We start from the raw sequence: 19,173 nt of genomic DNA on the forward strand, positions 1-19,173 counted from the left end.
GAGACAGAGAAGCCCGTTAGTACGTTCTGCAGTCAGCCAGGGAAGAGGGCGGGTTGTACATGGGTCACACCGGCAAAGGCAGTAAGCGGTCAGTAGGTCTGGAATATTTTTAGGAGGTGGAGCTGACAAGACCTACCTACATGATGGCTTGGATATGTGGTATGAAAAGAGAACTATGGAAGAGTCCTAGATTTCCGGTTTAAGAAACAATAGAGATGACAGGGCCACGTTCTCAGATGGGGCAGCCCTGGGGCGGTGGGTGGCAGTGTGGTAGGGATAGTTTTGTGTCGTCATGTTAATCCCGAGTTCTCTATTAGGCATCTGAGGGCACTGTAGAGTCTAAAGATGCAGGTGCAGGGATAGAAGCAGGCATGCGCACCTGGGATGGGGATACAGGGACACGTCTGGATTACCCTGAGCCTCCCCACACGCGACCACAGATGGTCTGTGCTTCCGCCTGACCCCAGACTCTGCCCTGAGTTTGAGACCTCTTGCCGGCTCAAGGGCATTGTTCCCGCCTTCTTCCCACCTCCTGCTTCATTAGTGTCTGCTGCTAATGAATCATTCTATTATTTCGCCTGTATGAAAGGGAAGAAACCACCTCTCTGGATCCCACTCTCTTCTTTTTCTCTGCTCTCTGCAGCAAAGCTCACAACACTAGTCCTCCCAGCTCCGTGGAGGCAGCAGTGCATCGTGGTTAAAAGCATGGGCTGCCGAGGCAGAACGGCTGTTTGAAACCTGCCACCGCTTTTACTAGCCATGGGACCCTGGACAAGTTACCTAACCCTCTCTGTTATGTGTTTCTTAATAAATAAATAAAATTCCATCCTATCTTACACACCCATCGGGCCACTGTCTCCACCTCTCACCCAAACTGGTTTTGATCTCCATGCTGCTACAGCTAACGACCTTCCCTTATCTGACACTCAGATGGTACACGACACAGCTGGTCCCATCCTCCTTCTTGAGTGCTATTCTTTACTTGGCTCCGAGGACAGCTCTTCCCTCCAGTTTTCTTCTGAATGCATTGTTTGATCCGTGTCTGTCCTCTTTGCTTTATTTGTCCTTTCTCCTCTTCACCCGGAGCCTTTAACCTTGGGGGGCTCAGGAGTTTCATCCCCGGTCCTCCTCTCTGTCTACACTCTCTTTGTTAGCAATCTCATGTGGTCTCAAGACTTAAAAATACTACCATTATCTGCTGGCGACTTTCAGATTTTTCTCCGAACTCCAGACATCTTTACAGAACAGACATCTCCATTTGGGTGTCGAATGAACCTCTTAAACTCCTATCTCCAATGAAGTTCTGCCCTTCCCTCAGCAAATCTGCTCTGCCAAATAGTCTTGCCCTGGTCCACTGGAAGCTGCTTCATCCTTCAGTTGTCCAGGCCAAACACCACGGTGCTAACCTTGACCCTCTCACATACCACGTCCAGTCTGTCTGAAAATACTATTGGTTCTACCTTCGAAATAAATCCAGACCTTGATCACATCTCATTATTCCCACTATTGCTGACGGGGCCCAGGCCACCTCAGCTCTCACTAAGATTACTGCAGTTGCCTTCTTACTAGTCACCCTTGCTTCCCTCTCCCCCAGGCCCTAACACAGCACTCAGGTGACTGTTTCAACACCAATGTCACGTCACTCCTCTGTTCAAAGCCTCCCAATGGTGCTGGGCCCTGTATAACAACCATCCCCCCACACCCCAACACACACATACCACTCCAGCCAAGCTCTGTGATTTCATCTCTTATTTCTTTCCTCTTTGCTTGCTCTACTTCAGCAACTCTGGCTCCTCCTTACTCCTGAAGCATCCAGGCACACTCCTGCCTTTAGGCCTTTCTACTAGGTGTACTACCTGCATGAACGTTCTTCTTTATGGTGTATCTCCTCAGCTTTCTTTACCTCACCTCTCACCTCTTTGCTCAAATATTACCTTCTCCATAACAGCCTTCCTGGCCAGTCACCTGCCCTCTTAACCCTCCTCACTACTCCACTTTTCTCACTCCTAACACAAGATACACGTTACTTACTCTGTTTATTGTTTACCATCTGTCTCTCCATCAACTCCTTACAACTAGAATTTACGCCCCACGAGGGCTTCTCAAATGCCTAGGACAGTGCCTGGCGGACGGTGCTCAATACAGATCCACTGAATGATGTGATATCAATACGGGAGGCTGTTCAAGTTGGTGATGGAAAGAAGAGGCACTTCTAATCTCATTGTATCTGATTTCCCAGTGTGAGGCGAGACCATCGTCAATGGGGAGGAGGAAGGAGACTCAAGAGTCTCCTTGGAAAAAGGACAATATATTTACAATGGAAGCATAGTAGAACTGTCAAGTAGTGTTAAATGCGTTTTTAGACTAGTAGCCTTTCATCTGAGAAGGGTCCAATGCTTGCTTTAGAAACAGTGATAAGACAAGAAATATGTTTAAAACTGTAAGCCAAAAAAAAAAAAGTAAAAAAACCCTCCAAACGAACACATGGCTGTACTTTAAATGGCACGTGGCAGCACAGTAAAACAAGCTTGCATTTATTCTGTTACTCTGCCATAATTTGCTAAAGTTCTGTTAGATGAACATGTCTCTTTCTCGCTTAGAACCAAGGCATCACGTGTCCTCTCGGCTGCGGCTCACAGAGCAGTCCATGCTTTCGAGTGCGGCGCGGGAGAGCTCACTCCGCCGTCCCGCCCCTGACGCTTTACGCCCTGCAACCGCAAACCCTTGCAGTCCCCAGAAAGATCCTGCTGGTTACGTCCTCTGTACTTCTGAGGAGGTAACTCTCTCTGGCTCTGTCAGCAGCCCTTTTAGCCCAATTTCCTTCAAGACTTAACCTGATAAAGTGTTTTTTGACTCTCTAGAGCACACAGTCATCACTCCCTTCCTTTGTTACCATGGTACTTCTATTGTTCTTTTGCACATTCTACTACATTATGTTCAATCATCTGCTTCCTGTACTACAGGGTAACCTCACTGGCACAATACATTGTCTTATGCAACTTACTCTTCAGTATCCAGCACAATGTCTGACATATAGTAGGCACTTAATCAATATTTATTTATTTATTTTTAAGTATTGCTTAAAAAAAAGATTTTATATATTTATTTTTAGAGAGAGGGGAAGGGAGGGAGAAAGTGAGGGAGAGAAACATCAATGTGTGGTTCCCTCTCACATGGCCCCACTGGGGACCTGGCTCACTAGCCAGGCATGTGCTGGGAATCAAACCCGTGACCCTTTGGTTTGCAGCCCGCGCTCAATCCACTGAGCTATACCAGCCAGGGCTCAATCAATATTTACTTAATAAGTTCTTTGTATGGATGCATTTCTTTGAATAAAAGTGGTATACACTATATAATATATATTATTTGGTTTACTTTGGGCCTTACACTGAATCTAATTATCTCTTAGAGTAGACCTAGCTTAGAGCGAGGCTCTGTTTTCCTAAGGTGAAGGACTTAAAAAGGAGGTGTTTGTTTTTAGTCATGCATGAAATATGTATGACTAAAATATGAGCTACCTGAGACAATAAAAAATCAATTCTTCCCAAAGTTATGATGGGTGACTTCATCTTTGCATTTGTCTTAAGTATTTTAAGAAACTGCTTTGATGAAGTAGTGCAGCTTGTGAAAGAGAGACGATAAAAATCTAGGGGAATTTGGGGGTTTGTTTCTTGGAAGAGGGAGGGATGGAAATCTCTCAAAATGTCTTTTTTTAAAATAAAGATTTCATTATTTATTTTTAGAGACAGGGGCAGGGAGGGAAAAAGAGAAGGAGAGAAACATTAAAGTGACTGAGAAATACTCGTCAGTTGCCTCTTATATGCACCCCAACTGGGGACCTGCCTAGGAACTGCACGGGGACCTTTCGCTGTGCAGGGCAATGCCCAACAAACTGAACCACCACATTGGTCAGGGCTTGAAATGTCTCTTGGTCATACAATAGTACTTGAAAATTTAATAAATGAGGAAGAGATGAAAAATGAACAGGTTATGACGAACATATACCAGGGGTTTAAACACTGATTGGCAACTTAGGAACCTGAAGCAAATGTGACTGATACTAATTTAAGTCCTTACTTTGTTTGTCCAATTCGGTGCACCCTTCCTATGGCCTGAAGCTCATGGGCAGGGTTCAGTATGGGCTCCACCAAGAGAACGTGAGTAGCTTCAATGATAGTTAATCCATTAGAACCTGTGTGCAGGGGCAGCAGCAAAATATTGATTTGGGGATCATGTTTAAATGCTGAAAGGTTCTCCTAAAAAAGAAAGGTACATTTAAATTTTAGCTGGATCAGTTAAAAATAACAGTAATATATTACAGCTGTTAAATATGTCTAATGACATCCATTTCATTGTGAAATGCAACAGCTAAGAAAATTCAGTGTAAAATTACCAATTTTAGAAAATGTAAACTTGTTGTGTGACTTTATGAGGAAGTGTCACATGAGCTTGAGTGGAACCACAAGGTACACATATGTGACGTGTGCAAATTAAACTACATGAGCTGAGAGGAAGAAAAAGAATATGGTAGACTGAGTGAGACTCGGGATGGGGTAAGAGACACGAATCTGCTCAATTTTCACTTGATCTTTTTCTGTGTGTCTCTCTGGGCGTGCACCTGTCGTTGTGCTGGGAGTGCCGGAGGGACAGCTGACCACATGTAGTTTTGCCTGATGCAGTGTCTTTAGGACCTAATCCCAGGGACATGAGGCCCCTGCCTGCTCAAAAGGTGTATCAAAAGCCATCGCTTGCTACAATGAAGAAATGTACCTCAAATCAGACGAATGTTGCTATGGATATAACTGAACAGAAAGAAAATTACTACAGTTTCTCTACTCTGCTTTTTAATTTAACATATTATAATTAATCAGGAAACAAGACAATAAATGAAAATAACATAGCTAACAGAAGTTTCAATTTGCACCTGAATCCACCTCTGAAAACATGAGAAGACCGTCCTGACGTACCTGAAACGTCTTCACACGGCTGATCTGCGCGAACTCCATGTTGTTGTCGGTGAGGGCCTTGGAGATGATGTCCAGGACGTCCTGCCACTGAGAACAACACACGAGACGGGAGGAGACACTTACACACGGAGTTCACATACAGAGAATCTGTAAAGAACCTAAGTCGACATGGGACTCAGAATTAAGTAAACACAAAACCTTCAAGTACCATTCATATTAGTTCTATCTTGAAGTGGTAGTGTTTGTGTATGTTTTAAATCAAATGCTGGTTAAAAATAGGGCAAAAAAACCTATAAGCCTCTTTCAGAACTGAATTAAGATAAATATAAATGGAAAATAAATAATAGAGTGCTTAATAAATGTGGTTACTTACCTCTCTGCAATGAAAACTAGAATTTTTATTCAATACATTATTTAGTTGTTTATATTTTTCTATTTTAAAAATTTTAGCCCTGGATGGCATAGCTCAGTGGATTGAGCGCGGGCTGGGAACCAAAGTGTCCCAGGTTCGATTCCCAGCCAGGGTACATTCCTGGGTTGCAGGCCATAACCCCCAGCAACCACACATTGATGTTTCTCTCTCTCTCTCTCTCTCTCGCTCCCTTCCCTCTCTAAAAAAAAATAATAATAATAAATAAATAAATAAAATTTAAAAGATTTTATTTATTTATTTTTAGAGAGGGCAAGGGAGGGAGAGAGGGAGAGAAACATCAATGTGTGGTTGCCTCTCACATGGCCCCCACTTTACCCAGGCATGTGCCCTGACTGGGAATTGAACCAGCGACCCTTTGGTTCACAGGCTGGCACTCAGTCCACTGAGCCACACCAGCCAGAGCTGTTTTACTTTTTTTTAAACAAACAAGTTCATTTGTGAAATGAGACTTTCAAGGTTATTTATTCCAATTTTAAAAAATATTAAGAAAATTTCTAAGTAAAATTAATATAAAAACATAAAATGTACCTATAGGAACTATATTGTGAAGCATCACAAAATTCTATCACAATAATTCTATTGTATGGACATGGGAAAAACTCTGAAATGGAAAAGTCTATCTGTAATTCTAAATCTCACCTATACTATAGTCAACATTAAAAATTAGTTCTCATTATGACACATGGACATGAACTAAAGGGGGGGAATGTGGGTGGGAGAGGGTGTGCAGGGTGGAGGGGAGTGAAGGGGGGAAATGGGATAACTGTAATAGCATAATCAATAAAATATATTTAAAAAAATTAGTTCTCAGATATACACTGACTAGGGACAGAAGGCCAGTCTGCGCTAACCCTGAGGATGAAAATGCTGACTGTACCGTTGAAAAAACGAGTGCTTTAGCTCCTGGATCTCTGCGCTGGATTCTCATCAGGGTTCTGACCACAGCTTCGACTTTTGTAGAATGACTGCCCTTTGAACACAAGGAAGAAAACACATTACTACCAAATAAATTCAGTGAACAATGGAATGGAAACAACATAAAATACTTTTATTATCAAAACTATATGATAGGTGCATATATGTTTAACCTTTTTAATTACTGTACTTGTTGGAAATTTTCTTTAGCCTCAAAGTGTAAAAGTTATAGAATTTATACTCTGAGAGAACTGAGTATAAAAGCACACCGAAAATTCATACAGTGATGTGACCTTGAAGATCAGATATTTTAGCTAAGTGTAATTTACACAATTTTGTTACTTTGGATAAGCACAATTTATATCCAAAAACACTACTTGCTTCAGACATTATGGCACTGGAAATATTGAAAGTACAGTGAACCAACACTCTAACTTCAGCAAACAGTGAAGGATCCAACCCGTGAAAAACCCTTTCTTACAACGGCAGCACAAAGGACAATGACAGCGGCACCAATGACGCCCACTTGGATGAGCTTTAAACAAAGCTGGATGAACACAAGGAGTGCTTTTTGCATAACCATTTCCACCATAGCGGTATGACAATGAGAAAAACAATGAAGAAACAGGATGATGAAGAAAATAAGCAAGTGTTTTTATAGCCTCCACCGAGGAAGGTTTTTTTTCTGGAATGCTCTGGGAGATGGTAAGACATGGGGGTTAAGGGCATGGGATTTTGAGTAAGACAAATCTAAATTCAACGGCCCATTCCGCATCTCACTAGTTACGGACTCTAGCCTTTCTGAGTCTCGCTTTCCTTCTTGTCCAACAGGGATGATGATTGCACTGTTCCCAAAGGTGGCTGTGTTGGTTACGTGAGAAATGCACACAAACCATTTAAGCCTAACACCTGGCAAATAACAGACACTCAGTAAGTGATCTCTCTGAGACTTTAACCACGAGCACTACAGTGGGAGAGATCAGTCCACAGTGGGGTGGACCTACCCAGCAAGAAGCAACATTGTTCCCACAGCAGCACTACTTACCACCCCTCCTCAGCACTTGCACAGGAGGAGACAATCAAAGATAAGAATATTAACAAAACAAGGAAGGAAGCCCTAGTAATTGCAAGTTAGCAGGACAGAATTACAGGAGAGTTTTAAAATTCTGATATTAAAATCCCAAGTCTGTATTTATTCCTCTGGATGGGCAGACTTTTAATTATTCTTGAAAGCTTAAAAAATATAAGAAGCCTATTTCAGTCTAAACATTACAAAGAACAAAATTATAAATAAATAATGAATTAAGAACAAAATGACCTCAAATAAGAGAAAAGAGAAGATTAGCAGAGAGTGATCATTTTGGAGTTTAGAAACATCTCTTCAAGGTCTTCTTTTCAAAAAGACATCTAAACAAATATCAGGATAACTATTAACCCTTCTACCTATTAAGCTGCTTCTTATAAAGAGTCACAAAACCAGAACAATCTTTTATAACCAGCATCCAGAACGGAGAGCTGACTCTACAGAGGACAAGGCCAGGTCGTTCCCCTTTACCAAAGTCCGGCCAGCTCGGCGGGCAGCTCTCCTGAGCCCCCCTCCCAAAGGCCGCAGTTCTGAACCACATGGTGTCAGTCCGGTACTCCCCGCTATGAAAGAAGAAGAATACGGAAGTCCAGAAACCCAAAGCTCTGCTGGGCAGAACTTAGATGGGCAGCGAGAAGCCCGTAATACCGTTTCCTTCCAGATGGACAGCGAGTGGCTGCTGAGGACGAGAACTACGGCGGCAGGAGTGGGTGCCGTGTTAATCTGCAGCTCTCAGTTTGAGCACGCGTGCCCTGCCTGATTTTTGAAAACAAAGCCAATAAGTGAAAAATCCTTATGTTAGGCCAATGTGTTTAGGCAGTTGCTCCACGACAAAAGATTTCATCTTTTAGACTGCTTGAAGACATTTAAATTATCGTAAAAAATGTTGCTTCAAGTTACAAGATGCTACATTGCAAATCCACTGCTTCTGTGAGTCTACCTTAGTAAGAGTTCATAATTTGCTGTTAAATGAAAAGAAAAGGGTATACGCAACAAATGATTGCTGATCTACAAAGGCAGCACAGAAAATGCAGTAAAAAAAAACAAATAAAAGTTAGATAAGGATCTGGTTTCTGTCCTATTTGCCAGATATATTACAAGCACTTTTTCAAAAACTTAAGAAATTACCAAAAGGCAATAGACATTAATTGGACAACTAAGCTAATAGCAGTGCCTAGGATTAAAAATTTAAAAGTTTTCATGTCCTGAAAAATGAACCCAGACTTCCAGCCAAGATGAAGGCGTAGATAGACACATTGCATACAACCAAAAGAAGGACAACAACAATTTAAAAACAAAAAACAACCAGAAGTGACAGAAAATTGAACAGTATGGAAGTCTGACAACCAAGGAGTTAAAGAGGACACACTCATCCAGATGGGTAGGAGGGGTGGAGTCGGGCAGCTAGGTGGAGAGGACTCGCAGCCAGGTGGTGTCTGGAGGACCAGAGCGGGTAAGATGGTGGCTGGCAGACCCAGACAGGCGGTGGCTGGTGGAGCAGGCAGTCCCACATTTGCACACAGGTAAACCAGGCGAAACTGGGGAGCGAGACAGACCACACAACCCAGGGTCCCAGCTCGGGAAAATAAAGCCTCAGTACACCGATTAAAAACACCTGCCGGCCTCACAGTTGAGTTCGTTGGAGATACCCACAGGGTCCTAGAAAGTACACAAACCCATCCACCTGGGAATCAGCACCGAAAGGGCCCACTTTGCTTGTGGGTAGTGGGGGAAGTGACTGAAGTCTGGCACAGAGCAGAGCGACCGCCATTGTTCCCTCTCGGACCCCACCCCCATACACACAGCATTACAATTCAGTGAAAACAGGTATCCCGCCCAGGTGACTATCTAAGGCTCCGCCCCTCACTACATAACAGGCGCATCAAGACAAAACAAAAATGGCCCAAATGAAAGAACAGATCAAAGCTCCAGAAAAAATACAACTAAGTGACTAAGAGATAGCCAACCTACCAGATGCATGGTTCAAAACACTGGTAATCAGGATGTTCACAGAATTGGTTGAATTTGGTCGCAAATTAGATGAAAAAATGAAGGCTACGCTACATGCAATAAAGGAAAATGTACAGGGAACCAATAGTGATGGGAAGGAAACTGGGACTCAAATCAACAGTGTGGACCAGAAAGAAGAAATATTCAACCAGAAAAGAATGAAGAAACAAGAATTCAAAAAAATGAGGAGAGGCTTAAGAACTCCCAAGACATCTTTAAATGTTCCAACATCCGAATTATAGGGGTACCAGAAGGAGAAGAGGGAGAGCAACAAATTGAAAACTTATTTCAACAAATAATGAAGGAGAACTTCTTCAATCTGGCAAAGGAAATAGACTTCCGGGAAGTCCAGGAAGCTCAGAGAGTCCCAAAGAAGCTGGACCCAAGAAGGAACACACCAAGGCACATCATAATTACATTAGCCAAGATTAAAAATAAGGAGAATCTTAGAAGCAGCAAGAGAAAAGGAGATAGTTATCTACAAAGGAGTTCCCATAAGACAGCTGATTTCTCAAAAGAGACCTTACAGGCAAGAAGGGGCTAGAAAGAAGTATTCCAAGTCATGAAAGGCAAGGACCTACACCCAAGATTGCTCTATCCAGCAAAGCTTTCATTTAGAATGGAAGGGCAGATAAAATGCTTCTCAGATAAGGTTAAGTTAAAGGAGTTCATCATCACCAAGCCCTTATTATATAGGAAATGTTAAAGGGATTTATCTAAGAAAAAGAAGATACAAAATATGAACAGTAAAATGACAACAAATAACAACCACACCTAAAACAAAAACAAAAGCAAACTAAGCAAACAACCAGAACAGGACCAGAACCACAGAAATGGAGATCACATGGAGGGTTAGCAACAGGGGAGTGGGTGGGGGGGGAGAGAGGGGAAAGGTACGGAGAATAAGTAGCAGAGATTGTAGGTAGAAAATAGACAGGAGGAGGGTAAGAATAGTATGGGAAATGTAGAAGCCAAAAAACTAAGTATGACCCATGGACATGAACTAAAGGGGGGGAATGTGGGTGGGAGGGGGTGTGCAGGGTGGAGGGGAGTGAAGGGTAGAAAATGGGACAACTGTAATAGCATAATCAATAAAATATATTTTTTTAAAAAGAAGGCAAATTTATACAACTTACTTCCCCTTCCCCAAAGAGAATTATGTTCCCTAATCAGTAACATGACCAATTGGATTATGACTTGGTGACAGGTGACAGATTTTTCTTTAGGTTTCCATTGGTGGTTTGTCACTTGAAATAACCGGAATGTTTTCCACTACTGTTCAGTTTGGAGGAAGTCATTTCCTGTCGTGGTATTTTATTACTTTCTGGACTTTTCTTTCGAAGTAGAGCTAACTCTTTCAATGTGCCTGTGCTATCCACACTGCTTTCAGCTAAGACCAGTGAACGTTGTTTTATTCCTGTACGCACCTGTTCACCATGCTAAAAACCCATGTGCGTCGTGACAGACACAACTCAGTGCTCTTATGCGGCTTGTATGACTGGTCTCCTACAACAGGAGTACTGTTCAAGGGAATGCCTCGGGCAAGTGCTGGGTTCTTTAACAGTCACAGGTTACTTGAATGAGGTTCAATGGGAAGTCGACCGAGGCTGTGGGAAATCTTACACGTGCACAAGGACACCAAAATATTACCCTGTTCTTTTAAATACTTTGCATAATGATTTCCAAGTTGCCAACTGCAAAAAAATTAAAATTTTATTTGGACTCAAAGGTTCTTAGGGATATTATATGTAAATACTATTCAATTGTCTGTCCGTCCATCCATGCATCCGTCTACCCACTGAGTACCTGTTACATGCCAAGCATTATTCTAGATGTCGGGGACACTCTAGTGAATGAAACAAAGTCCTCACCTCAAAACCAATGTGCTTTCCACAGTGTAATGAAGTTTACATCCCACAAAGTATAAGTTCTTTATAAAGGCAATTTCATAAAGATAACTTATGGTTTAGACTGTAGAAGTCTCCACCGCATGTTCGATTTATTGCAGGCTCCATTACCTTCAACGCTGGACTAACAACAGTTCAGAATCACAAGTGCTAATCTGTCCAGTGATAGAAACTTTTTTGTAATTATTAATATATTTACCCATGACATTTATAACAAAAACACACAACTGCATTCTAAATTTACCAGTTAATGTTTAAGTATAACGACATTTAAATAAATCATTTGTGGGCTGTATTTACCCAAATATTCTGTTAACTTTAAACTCAGTCAAAAGTTTCCAATTTTCTCCCACACAGATGTTTATTTTAATTATGTTTAGAATGTACAAGACTTCTTTTTCACAAGTGACCTTTAAACCAACTGAAGAGAAACTCAAAAAAAAAGAAGGAAAGGAAGCAACAGTTCTACACACAGAATCGGACATACGGTATTTCTAGGTTTCTCTGGGAGTCTGAAGGCAGAAATACAGTACTTTTTTTCCCTACAGAAAAGGCTGCATAAAACATCAATTATCAGTAGATTTACTTGTTAAAAATGAATCCCCTATCAACTAAGGCAAAACCTGTGGCAATGGGCCTGAAAACAATTTTTATTCTAAAAAGCAGGCCCGTGAATTATTAGATGCTCCAAAGCGTGAGAAGGTGAAGCCCTGAGCACGTGTGTGTGTGGGATGGTGGGAAGGTGGTGGCTTGTGGTGGCTACATCTGTGTGGCGTATCTTCTCCTGGACAGAAACTTCTTACGACATAAGAACCTTGTCTATTACAGTGTCAGGGTTGCCACTCAGAAAGTGCTTCATATGAAACCTAGCCAAAGTTAGGACACAGGGAACATGCCACGTGGGCACATGTTCTGCCAGGAGGCCTACTTCAGCATCCAAAATGCCTGGCCGTTGTCAGAACTTGCAAGGGGAATTTTGTTTACTTTGCGAAATGCCCGGTGCGTTCCAAGGGTCATTTAGGAATACTGTCACACTGTCGTTAGGGTAGGTACAGTCTTTAACTTAAATGTATCCACTAAAGAGAACACTTGTGATCTCAGTATTCAATTTATTTCTATGATCAATCAATAGAATTCCTTACATTATCAATTACCAGTAGAAAAAATGTCTTGTTATTCAACACTATTTTTATGTTTTTCAATACCTATTATCTGAAATCAGCTATATAATTAAGTACTATGTATGACATGATATATTATATTGTTTATTATGTCCAAGTGTCTCAACTATTGGCGTAGAGTGAAATAAACATTTTAGATAATATAAAAACTGTAATGAAATAAAAAAAATTACTTCTCAGGACTGTTTAACAAAAAGATCAGGAATTTGATAATAATAAATAAAACCCTATGTTTAGAAATAGTTTGATCTAATATGTATAAAACTTGAAAATAATGCCTAGATTCAGCGGGAGAGTTTCAGACAGTTGGAAGAGTGCAGTGAGAGTCTGGGAGAACAATGCGCTGATGCTTCAAGGAGAGGTAGCAGACACCAGGGCAGCAATGTGACAGAAGAAAAAGGCACGAGCGGCAGACACAAATGATGACAGAAAAGATAGTGAGAAGCAAAAGTAAAGGCAGCAAAGAGCAAGGTGAGAATGTGGGAGAGGGATAAACCTTGCCTGCGAACAGGTACAATATTCAGTCATGTTATATAATGAAAAGGAAATGCAAGCGTATACACATCTGTAATGGAAGAGAAACTAACTTTAGTAAATTCTGCAGTCTTCTAAGTATTTACAAGATGCTTCTATTAATTCATGTGCTCATCAATACCCATGAAAGACAGGAAGAAGTCCGAGCACAATAAACACATTTGTACACTGATATTCCTGTTCCAACAGGACAACACATGTCACTGTCCCGTCCTAATCCCCCTCCCGGGTGTCCAGGAAAGCTGCCATAGGATAAACAGGTGTAGGTTTGACAGGCTCCGTGGTTCAGTTGCATAGAGACTGGGTTGTTTACTGGTAGCCAGAGCAATCGCTTCCTAAACCTCAGTGCATCAGGCCTGACACAGCAGTTCTTTCCTATGCTGGTCCCTGTCCTGTGAATGCTTTCATCTGCGAGTCAGCAGCCCTTCTTAGCCACAAACGCCTTCTGCGGCCCTTGGGATGCCTGAGGCCAGAGGAAGAGATAGGAGAGAGAGGAAGGGCTAGGAAAGACTATTTTTATGACAAGGGAGGGAGAAACCACAGGAGTGGGAAGAAAGGAGGAGGGGGGGCAGAGAAGGGAGGCAGCTCTGTGTGTGGTGAGTAGCATAAAGTGACCAACTTGAGATATTATACACTGCCCACTTGGACAACCCTTTCAACACTCGGTCTCACCGCTTCATCTAGAACTTTTTTCCCTTCACCTCACTTGGGTCACCCACCCCAGTCATATCTTGAGTACTGGATGCCTGTCCTTTCTGAAAATAACTATATTAGGTTGCCTATTCGCTGATAACAACACATTTGCTTACAGCTTATTTGCTCAAGAGCTCGGCCTATACCTGTGACTTGGTTTCCACAAGATCTCCTTTCTCTTTACACCAACACTCTCCCTGTCTTTTCAAAACACTTTTATTACAAATTATCCCTTCTCTCTCCAATACATTCCATCTATCCTTCTTTCCTGCAGATTAAACATGCTCAAGAGTCTTTTCTCTTAAACAAAATAAAAAACAACACGAAGTCTTCCTGTACTTCATATCTGCTCTGGTCGCAGCTCTCATTCTTCTGCTCCACAGCTACATTTGTGACAGAGCTGGGCATTTGCTCTTCCTACTTACTCACTTCCTGTTCACTTCTCATTCCATGCCCGTCTGCTCATGGCCCCTACATTTCCATTGACAGAGCTCCTTCTGACGTCATTAATGACCTTCATTAGCTAAATTAGCATATATTGTGTTGAGCCCCCCTCCTGAGTCATTGGATAGTGCTGATAGCTGCCTCCTTATTAAAGTTGACAGCATAGTCTCCTGGACTGACTATGTCTCTAGTTGCTCCTTCTTAGTCCACAGCCCCCCACTCCCCGCACCCACCCCACCCTTCTCAGCTCTGCTCCCTTTATTCCACTGTTAAAAAGCTCTGGAGCTCCGCAGGACCTGATCTAAAGCTCACTTCTATGGTTGTTTCCTTGGGAATCTCATTCACTCTTGGGGCGGCAGAGATCACTTATGCCAATGACTGCGTTTTATTTTTTTAATCTCCAGCTCCACATATTAACACTTTGTTGGATTTTTCTCACTTGAATGTCTTAGGCACCTCAGAGATAGTATGTCTAAATGTACTTTCCTTCCAAGTGCCCTAATACAGTAGGTGCCCCATCGTCCACCTGACTTTTCACATCAGAAACCAGGAGGTCACCTATGAAACCTCCTTCTTCATCAACCCCTTCAGCATTCAATCTTACTAATCAACTTTCCTCTAAATATGTTTTAAATATATCCACTTCTTTCCTTCCCTACTGTCACCAACATAAGAAAGCCACCACCAATATTGCTGTAGCCTCTTAAACCAAATTTTGTCTACAAATTTTGTCTACACTATCATTTTCTAGAGAGCAACATGACTGATATTTTCAGGTTTTACTCAAGTAACAGTGGGAATAAACAGCAATGAGATATTCTTCAATTCAACTATAGTTTTCTCAGGAGGGCACATCCTAATAATTGCCTAATATACTAACATCTTAACTGAAACTGTCTAAGAGGCCGTTTCAAGTTGCAGTTAATTCTGCTACAAAATACAACCCTTAAATGTAAGTGAGAAGAGACCATCAAAGACCAGAGAAGGAGGAATTAAGGAAAAAGATTCTACCACCTCTTGCTTAAGAGCATGCTCTACCCTTCTCTCGACTCCTTCTGACCTATATTCTTACTATCTCCATACATTCCTGTATTTATTAGCCCTTCATCTAAGTTTGGTTAGGGGGAAAAAAACCATGTTTAAGATGTCCAGTACAGGCTTTTCGTCAATAAATGTCCCCCAGGGAGGAAGCCTAGTTCCAGATCCTGTTTGGACTGGAAGTGACAGTCACTTTCTTAAAGTTCTGAAGGAAGCCTGGGAGAAGAAAGGCGGGAACATGAAGCCAGTTTCGGCTGCACCCAGAAAGAGTATCCACGCTATTCGAAAGAGCACTAACTTCTGCCTCCAACCTGTTTTCTCCTTCAGCTCCGCTGGGCACACCCTTTTCCCTGATATCCAAGCCTACGTGAAAAATGAGGAAGAAGCTTTCTTTACATAAATCTCTCCGTTACCCAGAGCTCTGTTTGTAGCAGACAGAAATCCTGGAGAAAATAAGAGGGAACTGGAATTCGAAGAAGTTCCTTTTTTTGCCACGGTGGGCAGGACCACTGCTAACTCTGATGGAGAACGTGTTCTCATGTTCCCCCAACAGGGGAGGGGACACGGAGGCTTTTGGGCAGCGTGTCCACGGCCAGACAAGAGTGGACATTCTGCTCATTCCCAGCCTTGTTCTGATTTTCACTTCCTGACTGCTCTGACTACACTTCTACATGTTCTTGACCAACTTCACCTTCACAGGGATGTCCTCCTCCTGGCTGGCTTTCTCTGAGGTGAAGACATACGAGATTTCTTTGTGGGAGGTCGTCTGGCGGCAGATGGCACACTTGATGGAGCTTCTGTGAGACCCCACGCTGTACTGCTCGATGATGATAGAAGTGCATTCATTACAGAAGCAGTGCCCACAGGTCAGGACCGCCCACTGCAAAAGGAAACACAGAAGCCGCCTCAGTGAGATGCTACCGAAGACGGCTTCCACTCTACACACACGCTAAAAGGACGAGGGAGTCAGATCTCACTTCCTAAATATTTCATGGTGTTAATATTCTTTAAGTCACAAAAGCTAAGTTATACGTTTAAAGTAACGATTTTTAAGTCTAACCAGGGTACGTTCTCAAAGTCTTTAGTTCTGCTCACCCTAATAGTAAGCACAACAGTCAGAGGGCCATTGTTATTTTATTAGTTGGGGTTCTCGTTTCAGTGGCTAGGAAGAACGTGGATCACCCCTTCGGCACCCCAGTGCTAGATGTATAGGGACTAAGAAGAATATTAATTTGAATATCATTCTCAATACAGTCTATACAACTTATTAAACAGATTTAGCTGGTATCTCAATTTATTTTAAAAGTGATCTGGATACATTAAAAAAATTCCCAAATAAACAAATAAAAAGATATTTTTGAAAATCCCCTTGTTGTATTTCAAGGAAGGTACAATAATACATTCTGGAGCATATTCTGGGGACATCTCCCCTTTTGGGCAGTGGGAGGGGGTGTAAAAGAGCATTACATTTAACTGAGTTGTCAGTTCTAAAAGCTCTGACATCTTATGCTAATTATTTAACCTTTTCACCTGGTAAAACCCAATGACAATAATAAAAACAGAGCGGCACTTGGAGTGACATGCTCCTGAGACCTAAGCTATGATGCGTGTGAACTTGCATGGAAAGATGGTGTGTGGCCTGGCCTTCCCGAGGTGCTTTGCAGGACGGACTAGGAAGCCCCTTGGAAAAGAACCCAAACTAGGGAAGAAAAAACATGGTCTACACGCTTGGTTTTAAAACAGTGACTGGGAATGAGAAGGGGTTATTCAAGATTCATCGGCGGATGCCATTCAGGCTGCTCTCCAGCTGCACCTCTGCTCTCCAGGGGCTGTGCCAGAGGCCCCAAGAGCTGAGGCTGCAGGAAAGTGAAAGAGCTGTTTCACTGGCACTTCCGCAGACAGAGCAGCACTGTTCTGCACCCCGTGCACGTTCAGTGCCGCTGGGGATGAAGGGCACTTCCTCTACTCGAGAGGACTTGTGCAGCTCATGAGAGCTCGGCCAGACATGCTGAAGAGCAGGGCAGGTCCATCTGCAAAGGAGGAGAAGCCAGAGACTCTGGCTCCGGAGCCCGAGGAGTGCAAGGAAGTTGGCTGAAACGGCCTCCTCAGAGGAACACAAATGGCACTGCCCGCAGGACATTAGCCAGTGCCTGTGAGTTATCTCCAAAGGCTCTTCTTCGAGGGAGGGGCAGGGAGAACTGGGGCGCTACAGGGAAAGGCTATGGAGTTCTTACAGGTATAAACAGAGTTAGAAAAGCGGTGCTTTGTTACTGTTATTCTAATCCAGTATGGTCTCCCAGGAGACCTGGGTTTTGCTACATTTAAATGGAATAATGTACGTAAAAGAACTTTAAAAACTGAAAATGTTTAGGACAAAAATTAAATAAAATTTCTGAGACAATCTGGTCACATGAATCTCATCAAAACTAAAATCGAAGAAACTACTTACACCATGATCATTTCCATTTTAATCAGAAGTTGTATCACATTTTTATCATCGACTTTTATCAGAACATACCAGTATCTGTACATCACTATTCTTCCACTCAGTTTCCAATATAGTATCTGTCCCTTTAATATTTATTCTCAATCAAGCATCCTTTAAAAATCTTACCTTCTTTATAAACTATAGAAACTAAAGACCAAAGGTCTTTTTTTTTTAAAAATCCTCACCTGAGGACAAGCTTATTGATTCTAGAGAGGGGAAGAGAAGGAGAGAGGAAGAGCAACATATATGGGTTGCCTCTCGCATGCGCCCCAACCCGGGACTGAACTCACCATCTAGGTGTGTGCCCTGACCGGGGATAGCACCGGTGACCTTCTGGTTTATAGGACAACATTCCAACCTACGGAGCCTCACCGGCCAGGGCTAAAGGTCCTTTCTTTCTGGTTATTGCTGGTCAGACTACGGACTCATGTATTTAACTTCCCACTCTCAGTTTCAGGGGGAAAAACTCCCAAGGACACTTTTACTGACTTAATAGTAATAAACTTATCTTTCAAATTTTGAGAAGCAATGAATATTCTGATATTGTAGATAATGACCATACAAAGTTGGAATTGTAGTTGCATAGATCAAAGTTGGTAGGATAAAACTAAGCACTTTTTCCTCTTGTTGAGGAAAATAACATGCCATCGAGTTTACAGACATCTGTATACTAATATACAAAGAAATACACTTTATTATCATAATGGTCTCAATTCCCCTAGGACTGCTGTTGTACTTTAAATCCTGGTATTGCTAGATTTTAATAATGCTAAGTAAAAGCTATGTTACTGTACCTTTGAAATACTTTCTTAAGTAAATCAATGTGTGCTGTATTATATTTCTATACAATTACCAAAGAACCATGTTAAACTGACAAAGTCAAATTATTTAGACCCAATCTCGTGACTGGAAACAATATTCAGAAGTTATTCTAGAAACTGGAGTTATTCTAGAAGTATGTTCTATTGCTTATGGAAAACATTGTTCAAACATATGTTGGCACTAAACAGGTCAGCCCTACCTCGGCCCCAACTTTAAGACAAAGATAATATTTGCCTCGCATACAAAGTTGTTGAGAGAGAGGTGGCTGCGGGTGGGGAGAGCATGAATGTAAAAGCCTCTGAGAACTGTAAAGTGCTTTAGAAATGCATGTGATGTCTATTATAGCTTCACCTGTTTTCCCAGCTGCCGAGCACAGATTGGACAAGGCTCCGGATTAATACCTCCTGACGTTTTGTCTTGAGACTATCCAAAAAAGAGAAGAATTCAAAAATATATTAGTTTCATTTTAAAACCTGATACATATTTTACAATTCATATATAGAAGTAAATTCTTGCAACTGCAATGTTAATAGACTGATAATTGAGATGACCTAATAATTTATATATTATTACCGAATGCTATCATTCCTGGGATTTACAAATAACGTTCATTAAAGAAGTGAACAAAAAAAGGGAAGCAATTTTTATCAGTTTGTT

General features: G+C 41.9%; 1 protein-coding gene across 5 annotated transcripts in view; it reads right to left on the reverse strand.

The window, feature by feature from the left end:
* The window catches only part of SHPRH (SNF2 histone linker PHD RING helicase), a 72,677-nt gene that overhangs the window by 6,215 nt on the left and 47,289 nt on the right, over positions 1-19,173 (reverse strand). For 2 of the 5 annotated variants that reach the window (XM_045843003.1, XM_045843004.1), the window contains exons 24-28: positions 18,868-18,939; positions 15,898-16,086; positions 6,278-6,370; positions 4,968-5,054; positions 4,078-4,256 (exon numbers count right to left, since the gene is read on the reverse strand). In XM_045843003.1, coding sequence (XP_045698959.1) covers positions 4,078-4,256; positions 4,968-5,054; positions 6,278-6,370; positions 15,898-16,086; positions 18,868-18,939 — 620 coding nt within the window. Of the gene's footprint in view, positions 1-4,077; positions 4,257-4,967; positions 5,055-6,277; positions 6,371-15,897; positions 16,087-18,867; positions 18,940-19,173 lie in introns of those variants that run through there. The other 3 variants (XR_006786133.1, XR_006786135.1, XR_006786134.1) reach the window with 3 other exon arrangements.

The sequence above is a fragment of the Phyllostomus hastatus genome, unplaced genomic scaffold, assembly GCF_019186645.2.
Source record: "Phyllostomus hastatus isolate PE091 unplaced genomic scaffold, TTU_PhHast_1.1 phas_contig_40, whole genome shotgun sequence".
Lineage (NCBI taxonomy): Eukaryota > Metazoa > Chordata > Mammalia > Chiroptera > Phyllostomidae > Phyllostomus > Phyllostomus hastatus.